General features: G+C 34.5%; 1 protein-coding gene across 4 annotated transcripts in view; it reads right to left on the bottom strand.

The window, feature by feature from the left end:
* Spock3 (SPARC (osteonectin), cwcv and kazal like domains proteoglycan 3) overlaps positions 1 to 25,836 on the bottom strand; it is a 355,207-nt gene that overhangs the window by 156,228 nt on the left and 173,143 nt on the right. For all 4 annotated transcript variants that reach the window (XM_057752524.1, XM_057752526.1, XM_057752523.1 and 1 more), the window contains exon 4: positions 24,547 to 24,661. In XM_057752524.1, the coding sequence (XP_057608507.1) occupies positions 24,547 to 24,661 (115 nt within the window). The remainder of the gene's footprint in view (positions 1 to 24,546; positions 24,662 to 25,836) is intronic.

The following is a 25,836-nucleotide window of genomic DNA, read 5'->3' on the forward strand; positions in this document are numbered from 1 at the left end:
TTTTATATTATATTGAGTTGCTTATGGTCCATTTGGAAAATATGTAAATTGGTCCCATTAAATGGATAAATTTAAAAATAGTTGAAATATAAGATAAAAAGCATGATCCAATTTTATTTCTGAGAAATTTCTTAAGCATGGAATTACCCTGTGCTTAGAGAAGACATATTTGTGCTCAGATGCCACAGCAGAAGAATTAGGATATTATTGCATTGTCCAAAAGATGACTGGTTGTATTGCCATGTTTTTACTATGCTATCCAAGTTCTTTCTTGAGGAATGTTTCAAAAAAAAAAAAAAAAAAACATAAGCAGTGATCAAGGCAGAGTTAGATAACAACACGGAATGAGTTTATCTTCTAATAAGACAATATTAACTTCCAGATATTTTTGAATCTAGAAAGAATTGAATATTCATGGAAGTAAAATTTAATATGCACACACAGTAAAAACAGACACTTATAGTAACCACTTAATACATTTTTTAGTATCTATTTTAATCCTTTTTATGTATTTCTTATATGTTACCCAGCACTGGACCTCATGTAGTTAAACCATATCAATGATTTCTCCATGAAGATTTATATTTATATAATACAGTTCTATATGATAAAATAACATGTTTATATTTCAGAATTAGTATTTTTGAAATCCAAGACAATGTTGTACTTCATTAAGAGTTTCTATTTCTAGCATGTTGTGCATTTTTTGAATATTTATCATATATAATCAGAAGTACAAGATATTTTCCCCACTTATTTGAACATAATAAGGAAGAGAAGGAAAATAAAACATTCTAGAAGAGTGTGGAAAATGAAGTGATGGTTTCTCTTAGAAAAACTGTAAAGAGAATATAGACTAATGCCTTCTTTTAACAATATACTCATCATTCTTTAAATAATTATATTTAAAAATAATAATTCAAGCTAACTTAAACAACATTAGCTCTACATAGAAAATGCTATTTATATAATGCTAGAAGGATACATGCATTTAAATCCTCTTTGATTGCATCCTTAGATGATGTTTTCTTGAAGATCACATTTGCTTAAAGGGTAAAATACCTTGTATTAAAGAGTATTAAAAAAGTATTTGTTGCTTATTTATCTACATCTTTTACCTCTAAGAAATCATAGCATCAGGCTGGGTGGCGGTGGTTCATAACTTTAATCCCAGCACTTGGGAGGCAGAGGCAGGTGGATTTCTGTGAATTAGAACCCAACCTTGTCTATAAGAGCTAGTTCCGGTACAGATTCCAAAGCTACAGAGAAAGCCTGTCTTGGTCCACAAAAAGTCATATCAACAGCTTTCACTCAATAAGAAAGTAAGAAAGACATATTCTTTATATTGCAATAACAAAACTGGGTTTAATGGGACAACAGGGATGATTTTACATAAATTCAGAGACCTGTGTGGTGTATAGAATCTTTTTTTCTTATAAAATAGCATACAATTCTTTCTTTTTTCCAGTTTAGCACCAAAGTTTTCTTTTCTACATAATTAACTACTAATAGTGAAAAACAAGTAATATTCTTGTTCAAGTGGCATTAAAATTAACCATTGTACCAATAACTGTATTCCAGAAGAGAATTAATTATTTTTGTAATTAATGATAAACTTTTTAGTTTATGACATAACCCTTATAACTGAAGTGAATTTCATTTGGAAGAAAAAACAGGTAATTTATCTGTAGGAGACATTCTGAATACAGCCTGAGGATTGTTAACATAATCAAAAAGATATTCCTTAGTTTCTGGAGTAGCGCAGAGGATAATATTTATTGTGATTGACAATTCCATTATCATTTTCATGTATTACAATCTACTTAATATGAAAAAAGCTCCCTCTAACTCAAGCTACCTACTAACAATGTAGTTTTGAAGATTTATTGGAATGAAGAACACAAGAAATCCCTCACAAAAAGAATTGAACATAGACACAAGCAACAAAATAAAGATCCCTTCAAAATACTTGCAAAACTGTCATGTTTACTATGATATGGACTAAATCTGACCAGATAAAGAGGAGAACAAGTTCAGTATTACAACTTATTTGTGATAGATTGAAAGAAAATGGTCCCCGTAGGCTCATAGAGGGGCACTATTAGGAGGTATGGGTTTGTTGGGGTGGGTGTGGCCTTGGAGGAAGTGTATCACTGGGGTGGTTTTGAGATCTTAGCACTCAAGTCTGACCCAGAATATAATTCTCTTCCTGCTGCCTGCCAATCCTGATATAGAACGCTCAGCTCCTTCTTCCGTCCTTGTCTGCATGCTGATATGCTTCCTTCCAGGACTATAATGGGCTAAACCTCTCAACTACTGCAAATCAGTCCCAATTGAATGCTTTTCTCTATGTGAGTTGGTCATGTCTCAGTGTCTATTTACTGCAATATAAATCCAAAGACATTACTATACTAGAAACGTGGGCATCAATCCATGGCTCATTTCATTATTTAATGAAATGGCATATACACAAATTTATCTATTTTCTTTCTCCTTCTCCTTCTTCTTTTACTCCCCTCTCTCTCCTTCTTCCTCTCTCCTTGTTCTTTTTTCATTTTCTCTCCTTCTGATCCATCTCTCCTCCCCCATCTCTTAGAGATTTTTAGACAAATGATCAGTTTCCCTCCAACTTGCAGATCTCTTACCTTTGTTTCCAGAGTGCTAGGAATACATGTATATAATACCAGCTACACGTAGATCTTAGGTATAAGTGGGGAAAAGCTTGCCATGTTCTCCTTCAGTGTAGACACTGATAAGCTGCCCTCACTTCAATAAATAACTTTTCACCTATGCTTGTGCTAGACAGTCTCATAGATTTCAACAATCTCAAGCTACAAGAAGACATTAAGTAGAGGGGCATGTTGGGAAGAAGGTTTTCAGCAAGCGAAGAAGGAAATGAGGGGAATAATGAGTGTACAATGACTAAAATAATCTGAATGCATGGAGCTGTTAATAAAATGCTTCAAGAAATAAATTCATTTCAAGAAAATATTCAAGTCCCAGTGCTGTCAATATTAGATTGTGATGAATGTAAATTCACTTGGAATGATGAAAATTCTTGTGAACTAGTGTATAATTTCACAAAGTTTTAACAATATCGAAAAACAATTATGTATCAGATTTTCCTACATTTAGGTTACCATTAGAACTATAATGTTTTAGAGGTGGATCATCATATTTTCATAGTAAAATGTTAAAATTAAGTTTGGTAATGTGGCTTATTAGATGAGGCTAAACAGTATAAGGAGATACTTCATAACTATAAATGGAAAAGTATAATTTAATTTTACAAATACTAGATTATCAAAATTTCCATCTTAGTTTAGTAGAACCATGCAAAGTGAACGTTTAGTCTGGTGTTAGATTTTCCTTGCCTGTGCTCTAAAAGTACATCTTTACTCTTTTTCTTTGTTCTTTCTTTCTGATACTCGTATGTCAAAATCTATAGAATTTGGAATTTGAGGGAAAAATCCTAAAAGAATGACAAAAAAGAATTCAGAATTAATTTCTTCATTTTTCCTAAGTATATAAAACCAATTAACACAGCATTAAACTATGTTGTTATTGATCTTTGGGTCAAAGACAAATAAACCGCTGCAAGCAAAGATAGCTCAGAGTGAAACGTGAACAAGGTTTGGTGCTCAAGAATTTCACTTTGAGATGTTTCTCATAGTTTCTTTAGCTTAACAGGGAAGATGTAGCACATTTACCTATTTCACACCATATAAAGCCTTTTCTAACATGGTCTCTTTTCTTTGGTCAGGCAAACTTTCTTCATTTCAAAAGAAAGAGGGAGAAGGAGAAAGACAGAGCGAATGTGCAGGGAGAATACAAGTTAATCATTTGATTTTAATGAAGATGGTTTTTGAAAACAAAGCGTAATGTTAACTCCATTTTACTAATGGATTTCATCTGGAAGATCACATTTGTTTCCATTTTGCCTTTCCAGATATTCCTTGTACTCCGTCCCTTGTCTGTATATTCAGATTCGATTCAAAATCTGCAACTCTTCTACAATTTGGTTTGAATATCTTCAGGTAGGGTATAATTTCAAGTATTGTATAATTTTATGAAACGTGATATTTTATCATTGTGAAAGTTGTGCACAATTAAGAACAATCAGTAAGAACAGAGGTGGAGAAACCACAGCATCAGTAAAAGAGATCTTCTAGCCAGGAAGCAAAAGACGAGAATTTGTCTAGGGTGATAAAGAAAACAATATTCCCTTATTTTATTAGCAAATCAGCTTACACTTATATATCAGAGATTCACAAATACATTTCATAGTATGGATTCTATCTATCCTATCTATCTATCTATCTATCTATCTATCTATCTATCTATCTATCTATCTATCTATCTATCTACCTACCTACCTACCTACCTACCTACCTATCTATCTATCTATCTATCTATCTATCTATCTATCTATCTATCTATCTATCTACCTACCTACCTACCTACCTATCTATCTATCTATCTATCTATCTATCTATCTATCTATCTATCTATCTACCTATCTATCTATCCATCCATCCTCTCTTCCTTCCTTCCATCTATTTATATCTATCATCTATCTCTTTATCTTCTTTTTATCCTTTCTTTCTCTATTTCTCTGTTTCTTTACTCTCTTTTTACCTATCTCTCCCTCTTTATCGATCTACCTCTATCTGTCATTTATTAACCCAGTATCTCTCTCCCTTTCTCCAAAATAATGCATCTGACATACGCAGTAGACCGTGTACTTCACTTTCCAGATACGTTCTGTGTAGTATTGTATCTTACCACTATCCTGCACCAGTCTTTATTATGTTCTCAAGAGTTCCTGTACCAGTTTTCTGGCTGTCCCACTGGCCACATTGATATTTTCATTTTTCTTCCTCGAGTTGAATTGAAATTCCCAAAATAAAATAATTTCCATTTCACTTTTAACCACACCACTTCACAGTTAATCTCAGTTGAAAATCTAAAATCCTTTCATGACTTCATAGATTATTAAAAGTTGACCAGTACAGCTTTTAGACTTGATATCCTTCTGTTTGTCACTGGCCGTTTTTATTGGTTTTATGAGCATGTTCCAAATGGATCTTTCAGCTTTTATTCTGTTCACTGTGCTTGGATCTCCTAGTATTTAACAATATTTCTCTTTACTCAGGGAACTTCTCCTATGATATGGATTATAAGAAAGCTTCCTCAAGCATTCCCATTCAGCTTTCTCTCAGTTGGATGTATAATTGCTTGAGAGTTATTGTTCTTAAATTCTTATTTTCTTAAATTGTTCTGTGGCTCATTTATTTCTTTGTTTAATATAAAATGAATGATTTGGGAATAGTTTTCATGTAACTCTAATTCGTGTGATTTTATGAGTGATCATTTCATTATAAGAATTCAAGTTATGTCTTTATTGATGAATGATTTATAAATCAATGAGTATAATAGAAAGCTAAAGTAAGAAAAAAAGCAAAGACTAATTGATGAACTTGCCAACACAAAATCATGAAATCCCTATATAAAAGTGCTTTCACTGCAAAATACCCAAGTGTTGCTGTACTAATTCTGTGTAATTAGTAAAGCAAAGTTGTGACTTACAGAAAGATCAGATAACATTTAGGATTTTTGTTTGGGTGATTCATGGTTAGAAATCTAGAAGTAAATGGAAAACAAATGTGTTAAAGAGATATGTCTGCAAATGGCAGTGGAATTATTCAACATGACTTTCTCAGGCACCAATGGAGAAGACAAGATATACAGAATTCTATTTTAAAATAAAATGACTTTATTATGAGGAACTGGAAAAATTGTACAGATGTAGGTCCACAAAAAAGCCTGTACCCCAACCAAAAGACTGAATGAGTCAATGGGACTCCTATACACCTAGAAGAACCATTATAAATCTCTGGAGATTTGCTTTGGATTTTATAATTTCCCTATTAATTTTTATGCCTTTTCAGATCCAGAGCTTATGTATCTGTTTGCTCTTGAATATTATTTTGGAAATGATTTACTTGTAGATTTAAGGAAATTATGTAGCATATTCAGAAACCTGAAAATATTACATAAAACAATAATTCTTAAATCAAAAGTTAAATAGAGGAAAAAATTATGGGTTTAGGGTCCAGAATATAAATTAGGGATTAGGCTATATAAAGAAAATGATGAGAACTAACAGCGGTTATGCTAACATTAAAAATCATAAGCGCATACAAAACAGATGCTGATGTTTAATTGATGGCTATTAATTAAACTGATAACTCTGTAAATTAGTGAATGCATTGTCAGAGAGAAAACAGCCAAATGGCTTCTGTTTCTTAGTGCATACACAGATGATTCTGTCCCACACAAAAAGGAAGGTGATAATTTATAAATCTTAAAACTAGAGGCTTATAAAGAGCATACTGCAGAATTAGAGAGGAAAGCTGAGTCAGGAGCACAGACACCAGCCAGTATGGATGGTCTAGGTAGGTTTAGGAGAACACCCATCTACAGCGATTGGTCTTTACAGATAAGAACAAGATCTGGGTTATAGAGGAGCTGCATTTTAGTCTCAGATACATTAAGGAATGCAGAGTTATGTGTTTCCAGACAAATCAGTAACTAACTATGATGGCAAATAATGGGCTTTAAATTCGGGAGGTCTAAGCTTAAAACCCCTTGGTTACATAATAATTATATTGTTTATGTAATCTGGAAAATGAAGATCTAGCAAGTGAGAGAACAAAGTGCCTACATAGTTCTAAATGATCTGTGATAAGCACTTAGATGTTGGTATTCATCTTTCAGCCTTAGGAACCTGCTTACTGTCAAATCATAGCTCATTCCCTTATATCTGGAATAAAATATAAAATAAAATTTTCTCTGAAGAATACAGCACATTTATTTATACCGGAATCGTATATCTGCACCCATTAATTTACTTCCAAAGCAGGAGAAAGTACTTGCCATAAAGGATTGATTCTTCTTGCAAATAAGTAAGCAACTTGCATTTTGTCAATATCATGTGAATGCCTAAAAATATGACATATTTAAACTGTTTGAACTTATATTGATTGATTGATTGATTTTTGAAGCAATGGAACTTTCATAGAGTTGTTTATAAAGCCTTTATAATATATTAAGTCGTACTAAGGTCAATAGAATTCCATGACCTGGAATCATGTTCTACAAATATCTAATAACTCATTTATGATTCTTGTGTCATGTGTACTGTAATTTTACAACAAAGAAACAAAGAAGGCATTTACAATGTCTGTGTGGTGTTTGGTCTCTGTTGTGTTTTGAAATGACATAGAAACATTCTTTCACACTCATATCAGGCCCCAAGATTTTTCTGTCACTTTGTCCTCTATATCTAACGAGATAATTTTTTTTGTAAAAGGTTGCTACAACTCTATCACATACCTTAGTCGTCTTTCTACTATTTGCATTTCTCAAAATAACTGATGGATCCAAAGCTATTCTATTATGAAGAAAAAAGCATGTTACTACCTAATGTTTAAAATTGTCACGGTCTTAAGAGAAGCACTTTTTCTTTTATACAATGATGTGTTGCTGCTGCTCTTCATGGGATGAGCTTACATAACTCTAGTTCTCCATTTCTTTTGGAAGGTTTATTTTATCTTTATGTGTACATGTGAGTATCTGTGTGTAACAATGTATAAGCAAAGTCAGGTACCTGCAAAATCTTGAAGGGGATACACCATCTCATAGAGCCAAAGTAGCAGGCAGTTATGAGATACCCAACACAAGTATGTGCTGGGAATTGAACTCAGATTCTATAGAAGATCAGCAGGTGCTTTTAACTGCTTAGCTACCTTTCCTACTCTCATAAACATAGTTTTTATATTCTATGACATCATCCTTCTATAATGTCCTCTAGAACAACACAATTGCTTGCTTTCATTCATTATCTCATAGGGAGAAAAGGAGGGAAATACCAGTCAAACTTTTTTTTTGCACACATTTTTGACACTTTCAAAGACACGCAGAGAATACTGTGATCATAAACATCCTCTTCCTACTCCTGATAACTCACTTTTGTTTCCGGCTAGTACCTTTTTTACTTCCTTGTCTTTTTGTGTAAGTGTACAGATCAACTGATAGTAATCAGAAATGCTGTGTGACCATGTTTTCAGTGACCCTGGCATATTCAGAAGACAGGATTGTAGATTCTCTCCCTATCTTCCGCCTTTTTAATCTTTTCTTCCACGGTTTTATACTTCTTGGTTCCTGAATCACATGATACAAATGTGCCATTTAGATATGAGCACTCTAAAATGGGCTAATTATGAGTCTATGCATTAACTCTCACCCACTGCAAAAGGAAGAGCTCCTCTCTCCAAGCCTGCAAACTACTCAGGTCTTGGCATAGAAAGATAACCACTTAGAAGGAAGTTTGACTATGTGACAATTTAGCATAACTTCCACTTTAGGGTTTATAGTGTCTCCAGCTACAGGACTTTGACCAGGCTTATATGACCAGATACACATTCCTTGTTTATTTATTCACTTATTTGTTTGTTTGTGTTAACAGTTGGTTACCTACCAGTCAGTATGCATGATCCATAGCATGGTAAGAATGTTGATAGCTTTTCTTTTTTCCCTCCCCTCCCCTCTCCTTCCTTCTTCTCCCCTTTGTTACGGGAGGTCCTTCCGCTCCTCCAGCCAATAGCCGCTGAGATACCAGCCCATTGGGGCGTGGTCTCTTTCCCTTTAAAAAAGCAGCTACTTCCCTCCTCGCTCCTTTTACTTCCTGCTCCGGTTCCTGCGACTAGACTTCTTCCTAATTGCGCAGAGGGCTGTTGTCTGGGATGGTGATCTGTAAGTTTTTTCCCCTTTAAATAAATACCACCCTATTAATCATAATTCCAAACTGGTGTGGGATTGTTTATGACTTGCGCCTTCACCCCTTCCCTCCTCTCCCCTCTTTTCTTTACATCAGCTACCTGGATGGAATTTTCTAACACTGTCAATATGCTTTAGAATATAGCAAATTTCCACTTTAGTTCCATGACAATTACCCCATGTCTTTTATCTAAAATCGCATTCATAACTTATCCATATGAAGTCTTAAGTGAGAAACATCCTATTGCAATTTGATAGGAGAAAACTCATTACATGACCCCAGGAAGATGTCATTTATTATTATTTCTCTGGCTTACGGCTAATTGTGCAAAAGTTAGTAGGCAAAATAAAATTACCTGGAGTGAGTGACAAGGAAACACGGAACACACAAGAAACTCACCTAGGAGTTTTCCAGTGGGGGTTTACAGGCCTTGTGAGGTCAGTGTGCAGAGAGAGAGAGAGAGAGAGAGAGAGAGAGAGAGAGAGAGAGAGAGAGAAGGCTGAAGATGGCGTGTCCGTCTGCCTAGTGCATGTGCACAGGGGGATGACACAGCTACATTATAGGCAGATGATGGAGCTCACACATGCACACAAGAGCTCACACAATTGCGTCATATGTAGATGATACAACCATGCTGCACATGGGTCATACCTGAGGGCTTGTCTGCTCATACATGGCCCTGGAACCCGGAATTGTCAGCTATGTTGTGGCTAAACATAACACAAAACAGCTGAATTATAAAGAACATATCTGACAGAAACTTTTAAAAACAAGTCCCTCCTACTGAAGGAGCTTGGGATCTTCTATTCCGTAACTAGCTGTGTTCATAAAGAAATATGAAATACATCATATATATGAAATATATATATATTTCAGAAGTACAGTGTGAGTACCAAGTAAAATAATAAGCAAACCAACATTCATATTTTAAAATTAAGTAGGCCTCATGTTAAATATGCTTCTAAAGGTATTCAAGAGAATTATAAAGAAAATAAAGAAGTCAAAATAGGAAAGTGGGGAAACATTATTCAGAATAAAATATAACAAAATGCCACTCTATATTTCTAAGTTATTTTTATTCATTAGTCATCGGTAAGAAAACAGGTATTAGAGAATTTTTTTGTTTTTTTTTAATATTTATTTATTTTATTTATTATGGACCCCATTACAGATGGTTGTGAGCCACCATGTGGTTGCTGGGAATTGAACTCAGGACCTTTGGAAGAGCAGGCAATGCTCTTAACCTCTGAGCCATCTCTCCAGCCCCATAGAGAAGTTTTAAAAGTTTACAAACTCTAAACCCTAATGCCTGTTGCCCAGATATTACTGTATTTTGGTCAAAACATAATGAGCAACAAGTTTAACTTTAATTTTGTCAAAATGTTTTCTACTTTAAAAAATACTTTTACAATAGAGGTGGTGGATATTTATTATTAAAGACATGATCAATGTAAAATGAATTCATTAACTGAATTATAATAATGATTCTTCCAATTGCTTGTAGGAAATCAGAGTATTAAAATAATAATATCAAATTTCCCTTTACACTAAGCAATATAATTGATTACCTGGAGAGAAAAGAATAAGAAATATTCACTGGATGAAGAGATTAACCAAAACCAGAAATATGTAAAACAGCAATTAGGTTCTTTACTAGAACTGCCCATAAATATCATCTGCTTTACAAACAATGGATTAAAATAATGAAAGTGAGCAAATTATTTACATCTTGTTACAGGTTGAAGATCCAACAATCTTTTGCCATGGTTGGGGCATGTTATTAAATCTTATCTTGTACCAATAATCCTATTTTCTAAGGAATAAATGTTTCAGCTTCAAAAATGTTCAGAAAAAAATATAACAGATATCTTTTCATTGTCTACACTTTTTTAAGCTTTTTTTTTTTTTTTTTTTTTTTTTTTTTTTTTTTTGGTTTTTCGAGACAGGGTTTCTCTGTGGCTTTGGGGCCTGTCCTGGAACTAGCTCTTGTAGACCAGGCTGGCCTTGAACTCACAGAGATCCGCCTGCCTCTGCCTCCCGAGTGCTGGGATTAAAGGTGTACGCCACCACCGTCCAGCTACTTTTTTAAGCTTTATGCATCATGATGCATTTCAAGATTATGGTTAATGTAAACCACCAGAGCAATATCTCTGCTCCTCCACAATGGAAGACATGTATACAAACACAGGATATAACTCAGGTGGAGAATAACTGAAATGATTCTATCCAGAACCATAAGAAGCAAAGCCCACAATTACAAATACTGACACACAGTGATGCTGAACTGAAAGTAGTATAAACACAGGTTGCTTGCAGTAGAGAAACTGGTCCTGTCTCTCTGGAAAATCTTTGACATTGTCAATCAAAATATGCATATTTGCCTTTCGACTAAGCATCTCTCCTCTAAAGACTTATGGGAAAATATGCCTTTATACAAATGAACACACTCAAGATTATCAGAAGTACTAATCTCTGTCAATAGGATATTTCTTTTTTTATTTTTATTAAAGATTTCCACCTCCTCCCCTCCTCCCATTTCCCTTCCCCTCCGTCTCCCCTCCTGCTCCAGTCCAAAGAGCAGTCAGGGTTCTCTGCCCAGTGGGAAGTCCAAGGTCCTCCCCCCTCCATCCAGATCTAGGAAGGTGAGCATCCAAACAGACTAGGCTCCCACAAAGCCAGTACATGCAGTGGAATCAAAACCCAGTGCCATTGCCCTTGGCTTCTCAGTCAGCCCTCATTGTCCAACACGTTCAGAGAGTCCGGTTTGATCACATGCTCCATCAGCCCCAGTCCACCTGGCCTTGGTGAGCTCCCATTAGATCAGCCCCACTGTCTCAGTGGGTGGGTACAACCCTCGCGGTCCTGACTCAAGGTCCTGACTTCCTTGCTTATGTTCTCCCTCCTTCTGCTCCTTATTTGGGCCTTGGGAGCTCAGTCTAGTGCTCCAATGTTGGTCTCTGTTTCTATCTCCATCCATTGCTAGATGAAGGTTCTATGTGATATTTGATAACTAAATCATTAGCAAAAATATGTAATCAATGGGGCTGGGGATTTAGCCCAGTGGTAAAGCACTTGCCCTACCAAGCACAGGTCCTTAGCTCTGAAAAAAATCAGGTAATGAATTTATTGGTGGATCTGATGAATTTCAAATATTCAAAGAGTATTTAGTTAATAACAAAGCACAACAATGTGCATGAAGCCTTCCTATTTGTATTTTATTTTTTGCTAGTATGCATGTATTTGTATTTATCTGCCATATTGTGTGTGTGTGTGTGTGTGTGTGTATATATATATATATATATATATATATATATATATTATAAATCTCTGTCAAGGTGTGAGTGGCATTTGTTGGAGCCCACAAGACTATACAGTAACTGTACAGAAAGATTCATAAAGGCAGACCCACAGTGTATAATTTATAGAGCACTCTGTTAGCAGAGCTTTGGGAACAATTGTGTTTTGGAAAAGTTGCTGTCATATCTGTGGAATTCTTTTTTTTTTTTTTTTTTTTTTTTTTTTTTTTTTTTTTTTTTTTTTGGTTTTTCGAGACAGGGTTTCTCTGTGGTTTTGGAGCCTGTCCTGGAACTAGCTCTTGTAGACCAGGCTGGTCTCGAACTCACAGAGATCCGCCTGCCTCCGCCTCCCGAGTGCTGGGATTAAAGGCGTGCGCCACCACCGCCCGGCTATCTGTGGAATTCTTGTGAGGCCATGATTCTCCCTTCAAAATGGGATTTACTACCAAAATATTTTACAGTGCAACTTCTTCTACAAGGGCAGTAGAAAGACCTTTCCATTCCCCCACACCATGAGGTCTTGTTCTAACTGTCAAATTTTTATAGATTCAATCCCACAAAATTACCTGCTAACAGACCACATAGAAATGTCTAAAGAAGACAGGCACTAAGTAAGAAGGTAGCATGCTCCACCTTTCCAAAAAAAAAAAAAAAAATCTGTGTGTTCTAAAACCTGGTTATCATAAAAGAGATTGGATGAGAAGAGAAGAATGAGTGAATTCAGGATTCCAGGACTTTTAGTAACTTTCTCTAATGGTTTGGAAAGTCAGGTATTTCCCCTTGGACACTGACTATGTCCTGAGTGATGTCATCTGTTCCAGAGTGCAGTTTTATCAGGGTCTACCTGCTCTTTCTGTGATTTTGATATACATATTATCATTGTCTTTGTCTATGGAATTTTCCAACTATGTTTGTAAAAACTAGAAACCTTGTGGAGATCACGCCTTATTCTTCTCCACAAACCTTCACTTCATTTCCCTCCTGACTTCACAAATAAAGAATATGCAGAAGTAACATGCCTGGGCTATTTATTTATTTTTGCGCTCAGAACTTCACTTGCCATAAACATCTTATTCTGAGTCCTGAGGGGGTACTAAGACTGGTACCAACAGGCATTCATTGATCTAGGTATAGAGGAATATCATACATTGTTCCTGATCTTTAATGAAAAATTTTAAACTTGGATTTACAAATGTTTAAACTTTAAAATCTAAATTTAATAATGTATTTAGCTTATATATGTATATGTATATGTATATGTATATGTATATAAACAATTAATTAAAATGGTCATGAATCTGAAATAGAGCAAGAAAGGGAATGTGGGAGATTTTGGAGAAAGGAAAAGTGAGGGAGAAATGTAACTATATTATAATCTCAAAATAAAAGTAAAACAAGTTGATTTCACTTATCTAACTTTTATTTAATAATTTTCATTCTTTTAAGTTTTGTTAATAAGCAAACAAATTTTGTCCTAAATTTCTTCAAAATAGTAGCTTAGCAAATTTTTCTGGTTAGTTATTTTTTAGTGGGATATAAATTTGGTCATATGAAAAGAGGGAACTTCAGGAAAAAATCTATTAGATTGGCCTGTGGGTTTTGTCTGTGGCAAATTTTCTTGAATAACTTTTGGCAATGGCATTATTGGACAGGTGTTCTTGGGAATTTTGAGCATTTTTCATCTTCCTGGTCTTTTGCTTGTAAACAATGATTTCTGATTTTATGTTTTATGTATATCACACATATGTGCCTTATATTCGTATTTCTTGTACTTTTTCTGTTTTATATTTTATTTTGCTGTGTTCATTTTTTTAAGAAAGAGAGAAATACTGTATGAAAGCATATTTTCAATTTTTATAGAAAGAAACTATAATATAGAGGATAGACACATTAACTTTACTTTTTAATATGTAAAAACAAACAGATTGTAGTGTAGTTATATACATTCAATATGGCAGATTGGAAAATACATGAAATTAAAGGAGAAAGATACTCTGCAGTATATAATTTTAATTGACTTGCTTTAGAAATACATAGATGGATAAAACTAAAACTTATCTCCTTATATTTCTACAGACAGTTAGAACATGTGGTCTCTGACATGAAAGTCATAGTATGACAGCAGTATTAGGAGGTGGTGAAGAGGAGGAGGGGAGGAAGAAGAGGAAATGGAGGAGGAGGAGGAGGAGGAGGAGGAGGAGGAGGAGGAGGAGGAGGAGGAGGAGGAAGTAGATAACAGGGTATGCCTGAAAGTGCTGTATCTTCACTTGGACTCTTCTTATTCCCCTTATTCCTGCTTTCCACCTACCCAGATTTAAATATTAGATTCCCATACACACTTCCAGCGAGACGGTATGTCAGACGCATGAAGTCAAACAACCATGACCAACACCTCTGAAATTATGAGGCAAAATGAATCCTCCTTTTCTTAACATGTTTCTGTCAGCAGCTTATCATAGCAATACTAAAAATGAATCATGCTAAAAATTAAGGAACAGAGAAGAAAATGAAAAATTGGTCCAACAATGTATACTGTCCAGAGATCAGTGCTGTCAATGCTGATCACACATACACAAGTTCAACCAAATCAAACTGAGTACTGTATATTTTAATACTACTCTATTTTAATGTATGTAGCACACACTTCCAATTTTGTAAGTACTTTTATTATGCTTCTCTGTTTAAATGTTTTTACGAAATTTTTGATAACCCATACAGTTGTCAATATAGAAGTGCAAATATTTTATTATAGATGAGAATGATGTAATAGAAACATAAAAATGGGGGCTGCAACTTTTGGAGAAGCTGCTCTTGGAGAAGACCAAGGTTCGATTTCTCATACTCATACAGTGGCTCACAGCTGATGTGGGAATTTCCTCTGTATGCTGTGATTACCATTCAAAAATAAAAGAACTGCTTTGGACCTACAGCAGAATTATAGAGAAACAGAGCTAGGTGGGGAAAAACTAAGCTGAATGCTGGGAGAAAAAAGGCCGAGTCAGAGAAAAGCCATGTAGTCCTGTTGAAGACAGATGCCAGAATTTGCCGGTAAGTCACTGCCACATGGTGATACACAAATTAATAGAAATGGGTTAAATTAATATGTAAGAGATAGCCAATAAGAAGCTAGAACTAATGGGCCAAACAGTGATTTAATTAATATAGTTTTGTGTGATTATTTTGGGGCTAAGCAGCTGGAAATCAGTAAGCGGCCTCTTACAATACACAGCTGTCTCTAACTCCTGTTCCAGGGAGTCTTGTAATGACATGGACAATTTTAGAAAACTCGCTTGATCAGTAGCTGGTTAAGGCACTGGAGTCACAAAACTATGCAACATCAAGAACTAGTTGAAAACAGGAACCTCTGCAAAAGTTAAACCACAAAATGTTCCTACCAGCTAGCCACCTGTAATGGGGAATTCCCAGCTAGCTGGAAAGAATAAACCTTGCTTTTGCATTCTAGACTTGACTGCATTCTGGTCGTCTTTCTGGGGGTCTCAATTTGGTCACAATAGTCTGTTGCCCTTCTGACTTCGACAGGGAGCAGGTAAACACATGAAAAAAAGGCATCCATGCAAGCAAAACTTTCATATTATAGAATTTAAAATGATATAAATATATAAAAGAAATGTAGGAAAAGAATAGTATTGAAGGAAAACACATAATTCAAACCATGATATCAGTCATGACTACTGAGTCACACTTTTCTTTGTATAATGGCTTAATTGGTTTGAGTGTATGCTTCCTCATCATCAGTAACCCAGCATCATCTCTGTTTTTCCATGTTTTGTGGCTTCATCTTGTTTGATTAATTTTGTTAGATGCATAGATTCATCATAATTAAAAATTAACACAAAACAGTCAAACATTTCTTTTCTTTTTTATTTCAGGATCCTTACAAACTGAAGAAATTAAAAACAGAAATTTGATCTTCTCTCAGTGATAATAGCCTTGATAAAGAACACAAAGATAGTAACCAAATTAAAAGACTGTGGGGAAAGAGGAATCCTTGACTCTTGCTGATGGGAGCATAAATTGGTGTAGACAATGTAGATTTGAATGGCTTTTCCATGACTTTTCAGATCAGAATACCGTATGCCTCAGCTAGCAGAGAGACACACATTTATATTTATTACAAAACTATTCACAATAGCAAAGAACTGAATCCTAGATTGTATCTATCAAGAGAAGAGTGGATAATGAAAACATGGTAGCATTATATTATGTGGGATTTTACTCAGCTATCAAGAAAAATAAAATTGGGAAGCATATGAGGGCCTACAGTTGTGAACCTGTCTGACAATACCTAGAGATCAGAAAGTCTGAGCTTATTTTTGCTCTTCAAAGTTGTTGACAACAGATGTGGCTACAAACAAGAGGTTATGACTTAGGGTGTGGTTTATTAGTATTTTGGATATAGAGGTTGATCCATTCCACCTGGAACAAAGGTCGGAGAATTTAAGTCTATACCTTATATTATGTCAATGAAGTCTGTTGCCTCTCTCCACCCCTTTTGAGTGACGACGTATATAAGCATGTGGAAAATAAACGAGGCAGATTAAGAATTCAGTATTCACTGAATGTTCTCTCAATGATGTTCTATGCTTCTGTCTCTTATGTCTCTTATATCTGTTCCTTTTACTTAATAATTCCCATCCTCACACTCCTGCCCAGGAACATACAAGTTTCTTCAATAAAGCTGGTCTTCAATAGAAGCAGTGAATTTGGAAAGAATTTTTGTTAAGTGACTTAATCTCAGAAATAGAAAAGCATATTCTCTCTTATATGCAAACCCAAACTTTTAATGCTTGTATGAGTGTAAATAAGGGGATGCAAGAGAGGCCATAGACTTTGAAACTAAGTAGGAAATCATATTTATCTTCTTATATGCCTAAAGGTTGCAAATGTACAATGATCTGGTGTTTTATTTTCATCTCTGAAGGACATTGATTAAGTAGTCTTCAGAGCCATCTGAAAGACATTTTTTTTGCAAAGGTAGCCATGTTCATTGATGTTCTCTTTATCTTACTTTAAAAGTATTTACTAGATCACCCAGGAAACAATTTTTAATATTCCTATTATATGCCTTCCCGCTTTAATTCCTGCGTTTACTCCATAGAAGACAATGGGCTACATTTTCTTTTAAGTGTCTCTACATGAATATAGTGATCATCAGAAGGCCTCATATTTTTCTGTTACGTATTTTAGAGGAAGATGTTGAAAGAGAGAGGTTATGATTGCTTAGTTAAAATGAATTGGGCTACAGCAAGCTAGCATTTTGCCTACGGCCTCCTGCTGTAAACCATTCCTCTGTGGAAAAAATATTTTACTGTGTTGAGATAATGGAGGAAAAGTGGAGGGAAGCTGACTGTGTTGCCATGGCCTTGCTAGGAAAGGTCATGCAGTTCCTGGGTATCAGATAATGAGGTAATGTATCACATTGATATTTAATGCTGTTCATTAAGGAATTAAGTCGATAGTATGACTCATTTTCACATGAAAACCTATTTTTAATTTCTAAATTTTCAAAATCTAAACTGATTTAACTGTTGAAGTTATGTGGTCCAATTAATTAAATTTTTTTCTCATAAAAAACTTCTCAATTTGGCAGATATTATATACCTTTAAGAGTAATGTCAGTAAAATAGAATTTTTTGTTTAACTAAAATTTAATATGGGGTTTAAATGTGTTTAAGGAATTGTACAGTAGACAATAGCTATTCAGGTTATTTTTTAAAAACAATAGACCCTTGACTGTAAAATAATCTGAATGAATAATTCCAAGTGTTAAATAAAGTCTCAAATGGTGGTGTACCACAATGATTAAACATCATCAATCTGTGGCGCCCAGTTTTAGTGTCTAAGCTTGTCACTTACAACACTGTGGAAATTCTCTCTACCCCAGGTTTTATTATAGGTAGGAAATGTATGAGTAGGAACTACAGACCAACTCATCACCTATGATGATTGTAAGACTATACTCAAACAGACAATATCAATTCTCAGTCTCAGCTTTTATATTTGGTAAACTGGTTATAACAAGTGCAATCCATCTCAACTCCTATAATATCTGTGAGATTTAATATATTACGCATACTTTGCCTAGAAGTGTGCTTTTGTACTTATGTAGACCCTCAGTAGATAAGATTAAGGTACTATTATGCTCATCTATAATTTTAATATTAAGACTAGTAATCAATAAGCTTTATACCTATTATCATTATTCTATGACCATTTTTAATATATTTAATCTTAAAAAGAATCATGAACCATTTATACATTAACCATAAGTTAATGGTAGAGAGATGAGTACTTATAAAATTAAAGAAACATTCAGCCATATAAACAATCAAATTAATTTGTAAGTATAAAAATAAAATGATATTTAATAACATCTACCTCTTACAAAGCTTATATCTACTCCCCTTTCTATAAATCTATCATCTATTTACCTATCATTTGCCATCTCTTTAAACAATGTTGAGTAAAACTCCCAGACACATCTCAATTTGTCTCTGCTTTAATAAAGTGTATACAATATAAGAATTAGGTTTTTATTTCAATAATGTAAGTCAATTTGTAGAGCTTCTAGAAAAGTTTTTACATATTAAATATGAAATAAATACTGGAAGTCAATTTGTTTTTGGAAATTTTAAATGTGTTTAGATATTAGAAGGTTACATTTTATTTAAGTGCCAGAAAAATATATTAAAATAATTATAATTATATCCAGCTCATTTAAACAAATATCTTACAACTCTGCTATAATTTGGACACTGTGGTTGATTCTTCTATCTAAAATATTCCCACAGTGAGATAAAATAAAAAATTTTATTTTAAAAAATTATATATAATTTATATAAAAAAGTAATATATATTTATATATATTTATATATTTATATAAAAAAAGTAATCTGGCAATTACTGATACTCTAAAGAAAAGTGGGTACATAAATCATTAACATAAAGAGTTTTAAGGCTTACATTCTTTGCTGGAATATATATCTTGTTTTTTTTTTTTTTTTTTTTTTTTTTTCAGGCTTTCTTTGTAGCTTTGGACCCTTCTTGGAACTAACTCTTACAGACCAGGCAGGCCTCGAACTCACAAAGATCCACCTGCTGCCTGACTCTGCCTCCGGAGGGCGGGATTAAAGGTGTGTGCCACCACCACCTGACTTGATGGATGATTTTGATAAACAACATTTTAAGTAGGTTTTGTAATTTTTTGTGTAATGACTTTTAAAAGGCCAAAGCATCTACTTATTGATTTGTTTTTTATCTTGTGTTGAGTAGAGACAGAAATTAACATGATTAAGTCTCTTCTACACTGATTGCATCTTTTTTCATTTCTCTGACTTGTTAACACATACCCATTTTCTTCTTAACATTGCCCCTATTGATTGGTGCCCAAAACACTGATCTAGAGACAATGTTAATTGCATGCTATTACATAGCCATCTCAGGTGCATGAAACACCAAGTGTTGAAATACTTGAAAATAAAGAGAACTTGGCACTCATGGTCAGCAAATGTACAACACTAAGTTAATAAGATAAAAAAAAAGTGGATAACAAAATGGGTAACAGTCAAGGTCTAAAATAACAATCAGCAATTGCATTAAACCACCAAAATATTTGCAAAGTTGTAGCAGTTGGTGTTTTTCATAGTTAGTTTAAAAAAAAAAAGTATGTGTTTGATTTTCTGATGCTGCTGCTAAAGGCAAGTTTGCAAAAAAATCCTAGAATTGTGGTGACTTGAGGACAGTTCACCACAGAAGATTTCACTGGAAATATTATCCAAATAAGATTTTATGTGTCCTGACATATTTGGACATTTTACATCATACTCTATGCTAGTAGATGAAGTTAAAGCTTAAGATAAACATAGAGTAAGATATGCCATTATATGATCTCTCTGATTTTATGATTTTTATACCACCAAGATAGAACAAGTTTATTGTTTTATCTACTTACAAATCCAATGCACAAACTCACAATTTAAAAATAACAACTTCCAACTTGTGTATTTATAGCCTTTTTGTTAAGTCCTACATGTATTCTTTTCCCAATATTTTTAAAAAGTATATGTTGATTCCCCACCCCCATGCAAATCCTAACTTGCTTTTAGAGAATATGCTTGAAGTACATGGACACAATACACGTAGAATGACTCCTGCAGTTGATGAAACTACAACAATGAATGAACTAAAAATAACAATCATTGCATTCTATTCGAAGAAAATGTGAATCTACCAGTCCATATGACTTGGGTCTACAATATTGGGAGGACAAAGAGGCCAAGTTCATGAAATGTCCAGTCAACTAATGAGCGCTTGAATGAGATAATTTACTGTGACTGCAATGAACATTATAAAACAAGAAGTTTAAGGTTCTAAGGAAAAGGAGAAGAGGTTGTGATGTTTAGTTTAGGGAGGAAGATTTAAGAAATCATCTTGAGTAACAAGACTCTCCTAGCACTTGAGGCTGCAGATAGTGGCATCCATTTCTTTTTAGTGTTCTGATATAAGAAAATAAATATAATAATTGAATTAGTTTTTATTTGCTTGATTTCACTCTTCAAACTTAAGATGTTCACATCCTCCAAATGTAAGAGATGTGTTTTTTATATTAGTTATTGCCATAGATCATGGCGCATGCCAAAGTTCTACCTCCTATAGGGCTGTGTAAGTATAAAATTTATGCTGACTTCTCAAAGGAAACAAATCACATAAAATATTAATATCAACTTTTTATTTATTGGATATGGATTGTATTTAGTGCACTATTTTAAGCACTATTTTTCCTATCAGAAAAAAAAACACAAAAAACAAACAAACTAACAAAAACAGGACCAAATACAGTTTATATAAAACATTAAAACCAACCAATTTAAAAGCTAGAGATCTTTGTCACTCCAGGGGTCACTAAAGGAATGCTGGTGCTGTTGCTATGCTGGAGGTGTGGCTCAATAGCTTCTTGCATTGAGAACATTTAGGTTATTGGTCTCTGACTATCCTTACCATTGGACACTTAGACAGCAAGTTTCTTTTAGTCCTTAGTCTTCTAAAATCATTTATTTATTCATTCATTTTGTGTGTGTGTGTGTGGTGGAGGAGAGGTATGTGATTGTCATGGAACATGAGTGGAAGCCAGAGGACAGCTTACAAGACTCAGTTCTTTACTCCCATATTATTGGTTTGGATAATTCAACTCAAGTCATTGGGCTTAGTGATTAATGCCTTTACTTGCTAAGTCATCTCCTTGAGCCTAATGTTAGGTGTTCACAGTGAGGTAGCATGGTTATTGATAAGCTTAGGCATTGATGTCAGCACATAAAAATCGAGATTTTACTGAGGTTGATAAAATCAGAAAGAAAGTATCAATGAGTCCTTTTAAAAGTTTGATTCTTTTTTTTTTTTTGGTTGGAAACATACTAAGTTTTGTGGAATTTATAAAGAATATTTAATTAATCAATATCACACGTATATTTATGTCTCTGAATTTTGTGTATGCATATCATGTAAATTTGATGCTTACATAGACCAGAAATGGTTATTAAAACCCCTGGAAATGCAGTTACAGGTGTTAGCTGCCCCATGTGGGTGCTGAGAACAAAACTTGGGTTCAGTGAAATAGCAGCAAATACTCCTAGATACTGAGAATTGTTTTTAGTCCTAATTTTGGCTTATAAGTAAATGATTTGATTTAATCTCTGTAAGGTGGGTGTTGAATTTCATTTGAAGGCATTTTGAGACCTCTGGCTTACTGATCCCTCAAGTCAAACTCTTCATTCTACTCCCAATTTCACACATCAAATACTAGTATTTTAAATTGAGAAGAGGGCCGGGCGGTGGTGGCGCACGCCTTTAATCCCAGCACTTGGGAGGCAGAGGCAGGCGGATCTCTGTGAGTTCGAGACCAGCCTGGTCTACAAGAGCTAGTTCCAGGACAGGCTCCAAAACCACAGAGAAACCCTGTCTCGAAAAACCAAAAATAAATAAATAAATAAATAAATAAATTGAGAAGAGGAAACAAAAAAGTTTCAGAAAATTCGGTATATCTTTAGGATCCTAAGGAAATAGGTTAATAACACAATGTTCAGCCTAGGGCATTGCCATTCCTTTATTAATAAAACAGAAAAATCATGATTGACAGGCAATATGTTACGGGTAACTCTGTTCTGTCATTTTGTGAATTTCTCTAGCACACATGTGATTTCAAAATTTTAAAAACTGTCTCCTTAATATTTGCCATTATTCTACCATCATGACATATATATCTCAAAGCATACTATGAGAGTTACAGATATTTTTGTTTCCATCTAACTTGACTCTAAGTATCTATCATTACAGATTTTACATAATAAAATTCCTAATATACTCAGTGTAAAAAAGACTTTATATGTTCATATTAATGATGAGTCTTACTTAAACATGAATATTTGTTCTTTGATGGATATATAACCCATTTTTATTCTCTAATGTGCTCTTTTTGTCATCTCTTGGTGTGTCTTTTTATTGTTGTTATTTTCCATAACATACCTGCCTAGTTACATACCCAAACAAGTTCTGGCTCTAGTCTTTCTTTTATTTTTTTATCTGGATGGTGTCTTAATAAGTTGTCAAAGTTGGACTTGAACTCCATTTTTACTCTAGTCGGGTATACAATTTATGTTTCTTCTGCCACACCTCTCAAGTACCTGGGATGAGAGACCTGTGTCTTTAATATGTTTGTATGGAAGTCTACTAAAGCCAAATATTTCACCTATCATCTGAGAATAGACTAGTAGCAATGTTCCTAATTTGACTTAAAGACAATACATAAACCATTTCCATTTTTAAAAAGAAGAATGCCAATAGGATTCATTGGGTGTAAGATACGTAATATATTCCTTTTTTTCTGGTTAGTACTTTTGTGATTATGGCGACTTCCATTCCTCAAGTCTTGGCACCATGCTGCATAGGCTATTTGTAAATGGATGACTTTTCAAAGTAGAGCCAACTCTACAGGTATAATGATAACTGCGATCAAAGTGATCAAAGGATTTATATAACCCAGTCTGGGTCTGCAAATATTTGCCTGCTTGAGGGTATAGCTGTAAGTACATCATCAGTAGGAGTGCTTCTTAAAGAAGTGTTCTTTAATAGGCTCCAAAATCTCTACAATAGGATTTCCAAGATTCTTCCATAACTATTCACAAACTGTTTTTTTTTCCCTTTATCCTTAACTTTGTCATAAACTGAGATGTATACCTATTTATAAGCAAGAGTAAGTAGAGGAAGTTAGGTTCAAACATGGCAGTGCTGCTGACAATGGCATACTTGAGAGCCTAGCCCAAAGTCAGCCAGACATCTGACTGGTAAACAGAGTATTGCTGTTGAGATTTTACATGGATTTAGTCAACCACATTGGAGTGCCAATTTGTAATAGTAGGCTGCTTGTTCATTTCCCTGCCACCCAGACTCCAAAAATAACCACACAGAAACTGTATTAATTAAATCACCGTTTGTCCTCTTAGCTCCAACTTCTTATTGGCTAGCGTTTGCAACTTAATTTAAGCCATTTCCGTTATTTTATATTTTACCATAAGGCTCATGGCCTACCGGCAAGATTCTGGCATGTCTGTCTCTGGCGCCAGCACCATGGATTTTCTCCAAACCCTGCCTTCATTCTCCCAACATTCAGTTTACTTTTTTATCGCCTCCCTCTGTTCTGCTCTGCTCTGCTATAGGCTCAAAGCAGTTTCTTTATTCACCAATGGTATTCACACCATACAGAGGGGATCAGGCACTTTTCTATTTATCAAGAAAGCCACTACCTACCTTATCCAAGCCCATAGTCAACTATCTTAGGCAAAAAAATATCTGGTTCCATATCAACCCAAATAGCCTGCAATAGTTCAAAACCGCTATTCTACCAGGCTGGTCTGGTTCACATGCCACCTCCCATTGTTAACAAACCAATAAAATTGTTAGGGCTTTTACAACCAGGAACTGGTCTCTATTCTCAGAGGTATCTCTAGCAGGCCCCACCCCAAGTCAATAAACTATCTTTAACTGACAAAATGGTCTAGTTTGAAGGTTTCAATGTACCTTACTTATAGAGGTATTATAAAGAGTAAATTACAATTACTCTTTAAATTCGAAAAGAATATCTACTCAGAAAACACATTTTAACTCAATCTTTACAAAGTCAGCATTGTGTAATTTAGATTTAAAACTACCTAATCCCTAGGAATTCTAATTGACAACAATATTTAACCCATTTCTTTCATGACTATACTACAGTAAATTCCGGAGCCCTTTAAACAAATATCTTTATCAAGAATCAAAACACTGATAATTATTCAGACTGTAGCAAATTTTAATACTCTTTCATTTCAAAGTAGGTTTTCATTTCAAAGTGTTTACCTGTGTGTTAGTCTCCTGTGACTGATGCAGAGAGCAGTCTGAGCATCTTGAGTGATGCAGACTTTGTGGCGGCTGCACTTGATCTTTAAGCATGGATCCTTAGCTGGATCTAAAGCTGGAGAGAGGAGAAGACAGAGAGAGAATAGAAAAGAGAGAATTTAAATGTTTCTGTGTATGAAGGTAGTAGGTATTGAATCTTATTCAACATAATTAACTAAATTATGGAATTTTTATTTCATTTTGTTGTAATTTTTAATTTTGACAGTTTAATCACTTTCACACCCATCACTTTTTCTTGTCTTATTCCTTTCAGCACAATCATGGAATTTTATTATATTCATCTTCCAGCCTTTCTGAAGCTTTTATTCTTCTGAGAGTTGTCTTCTTCTGACCATATAACTCAGAAGAGATCACAGCTGAGTTCAGTCTCATGTAAACAGCTCAGAAGTTAACATTCACAAGGTGCTAAATGTGGAAAGTGTCTAAGAATGTTGACACAAAAACCATAACTCTCACCTGAAAGGGAATAAAAGATAGTTTATTCTGGAGCCATTTTGAGTGACCAACCATGGTCTGAGAGCACAGAAAAACATTATCCTAAATACCATGTTCCAACACTGAAACAGTTTCAGAGAGTTGTATAGTTTCATAGAAGAAAGGAAACTGAGAAAGCAAGGCAAGTTTAAGACACATCGTTGTTTACATCATAGAAGTGCTTACAGCAGCAGCGAGCAGGAGATTTTCCAAAGGCGCAAGATGCTGTCTGATGAACTTCCTAGCTTTTGAAGCAAGCTAGTAGTACATAAAAGTTTATAGACTTCAAAAGTTCTTTTGGGATCTATTACCCAAACAATGTTATTTCTGACAGAGGTGGACATGCAAATGCAAAGTAATTAGTCTTTGGACCAGAAACATTGCAATTTCCCACATCATTGTAGTTTTAATCAGTCAGTCTTTTAGACACAGATCCTTGCCAGGTAGGTATTCCTATACACAAGGAAAGCTGTATGTAAAGACTGAAGCTCTTCCTAAGTATAGAAAAGATAGAAATGACAGTGTTACCATAGTACCACATTTGGTGTTGACAGAAAATGACAGCTACTAACTTTGGGAAACTTCCATAGATGCTCATAGCTATTCTAAAAAAAAAAATAAAGACAAAGATGTCAGAGACACTGGTAACTCATTGGGTAGTTTAAAAATGTCTGGAATATCACTACTGTGAGTATATCATAAAGAGACATACATGCAGCGTTTTCACCTATGATAGCTAGTTGTCTCTAAGTGACT

This window comes from Chionomys nivalis, chromosome 20, assembly GCF_950005125.1.
Source record: "Chionomys nivalis chromosome 20, mChiNiv1.1, whole genome shotgun sequence".
NCBI classification, from domain to species: domain Eukaryota; kingdom Metazoa; phylum Chordata; class Mammalia; order Rodentia; family Cricetidae; genus Chionomys; species Chionomys nivalis.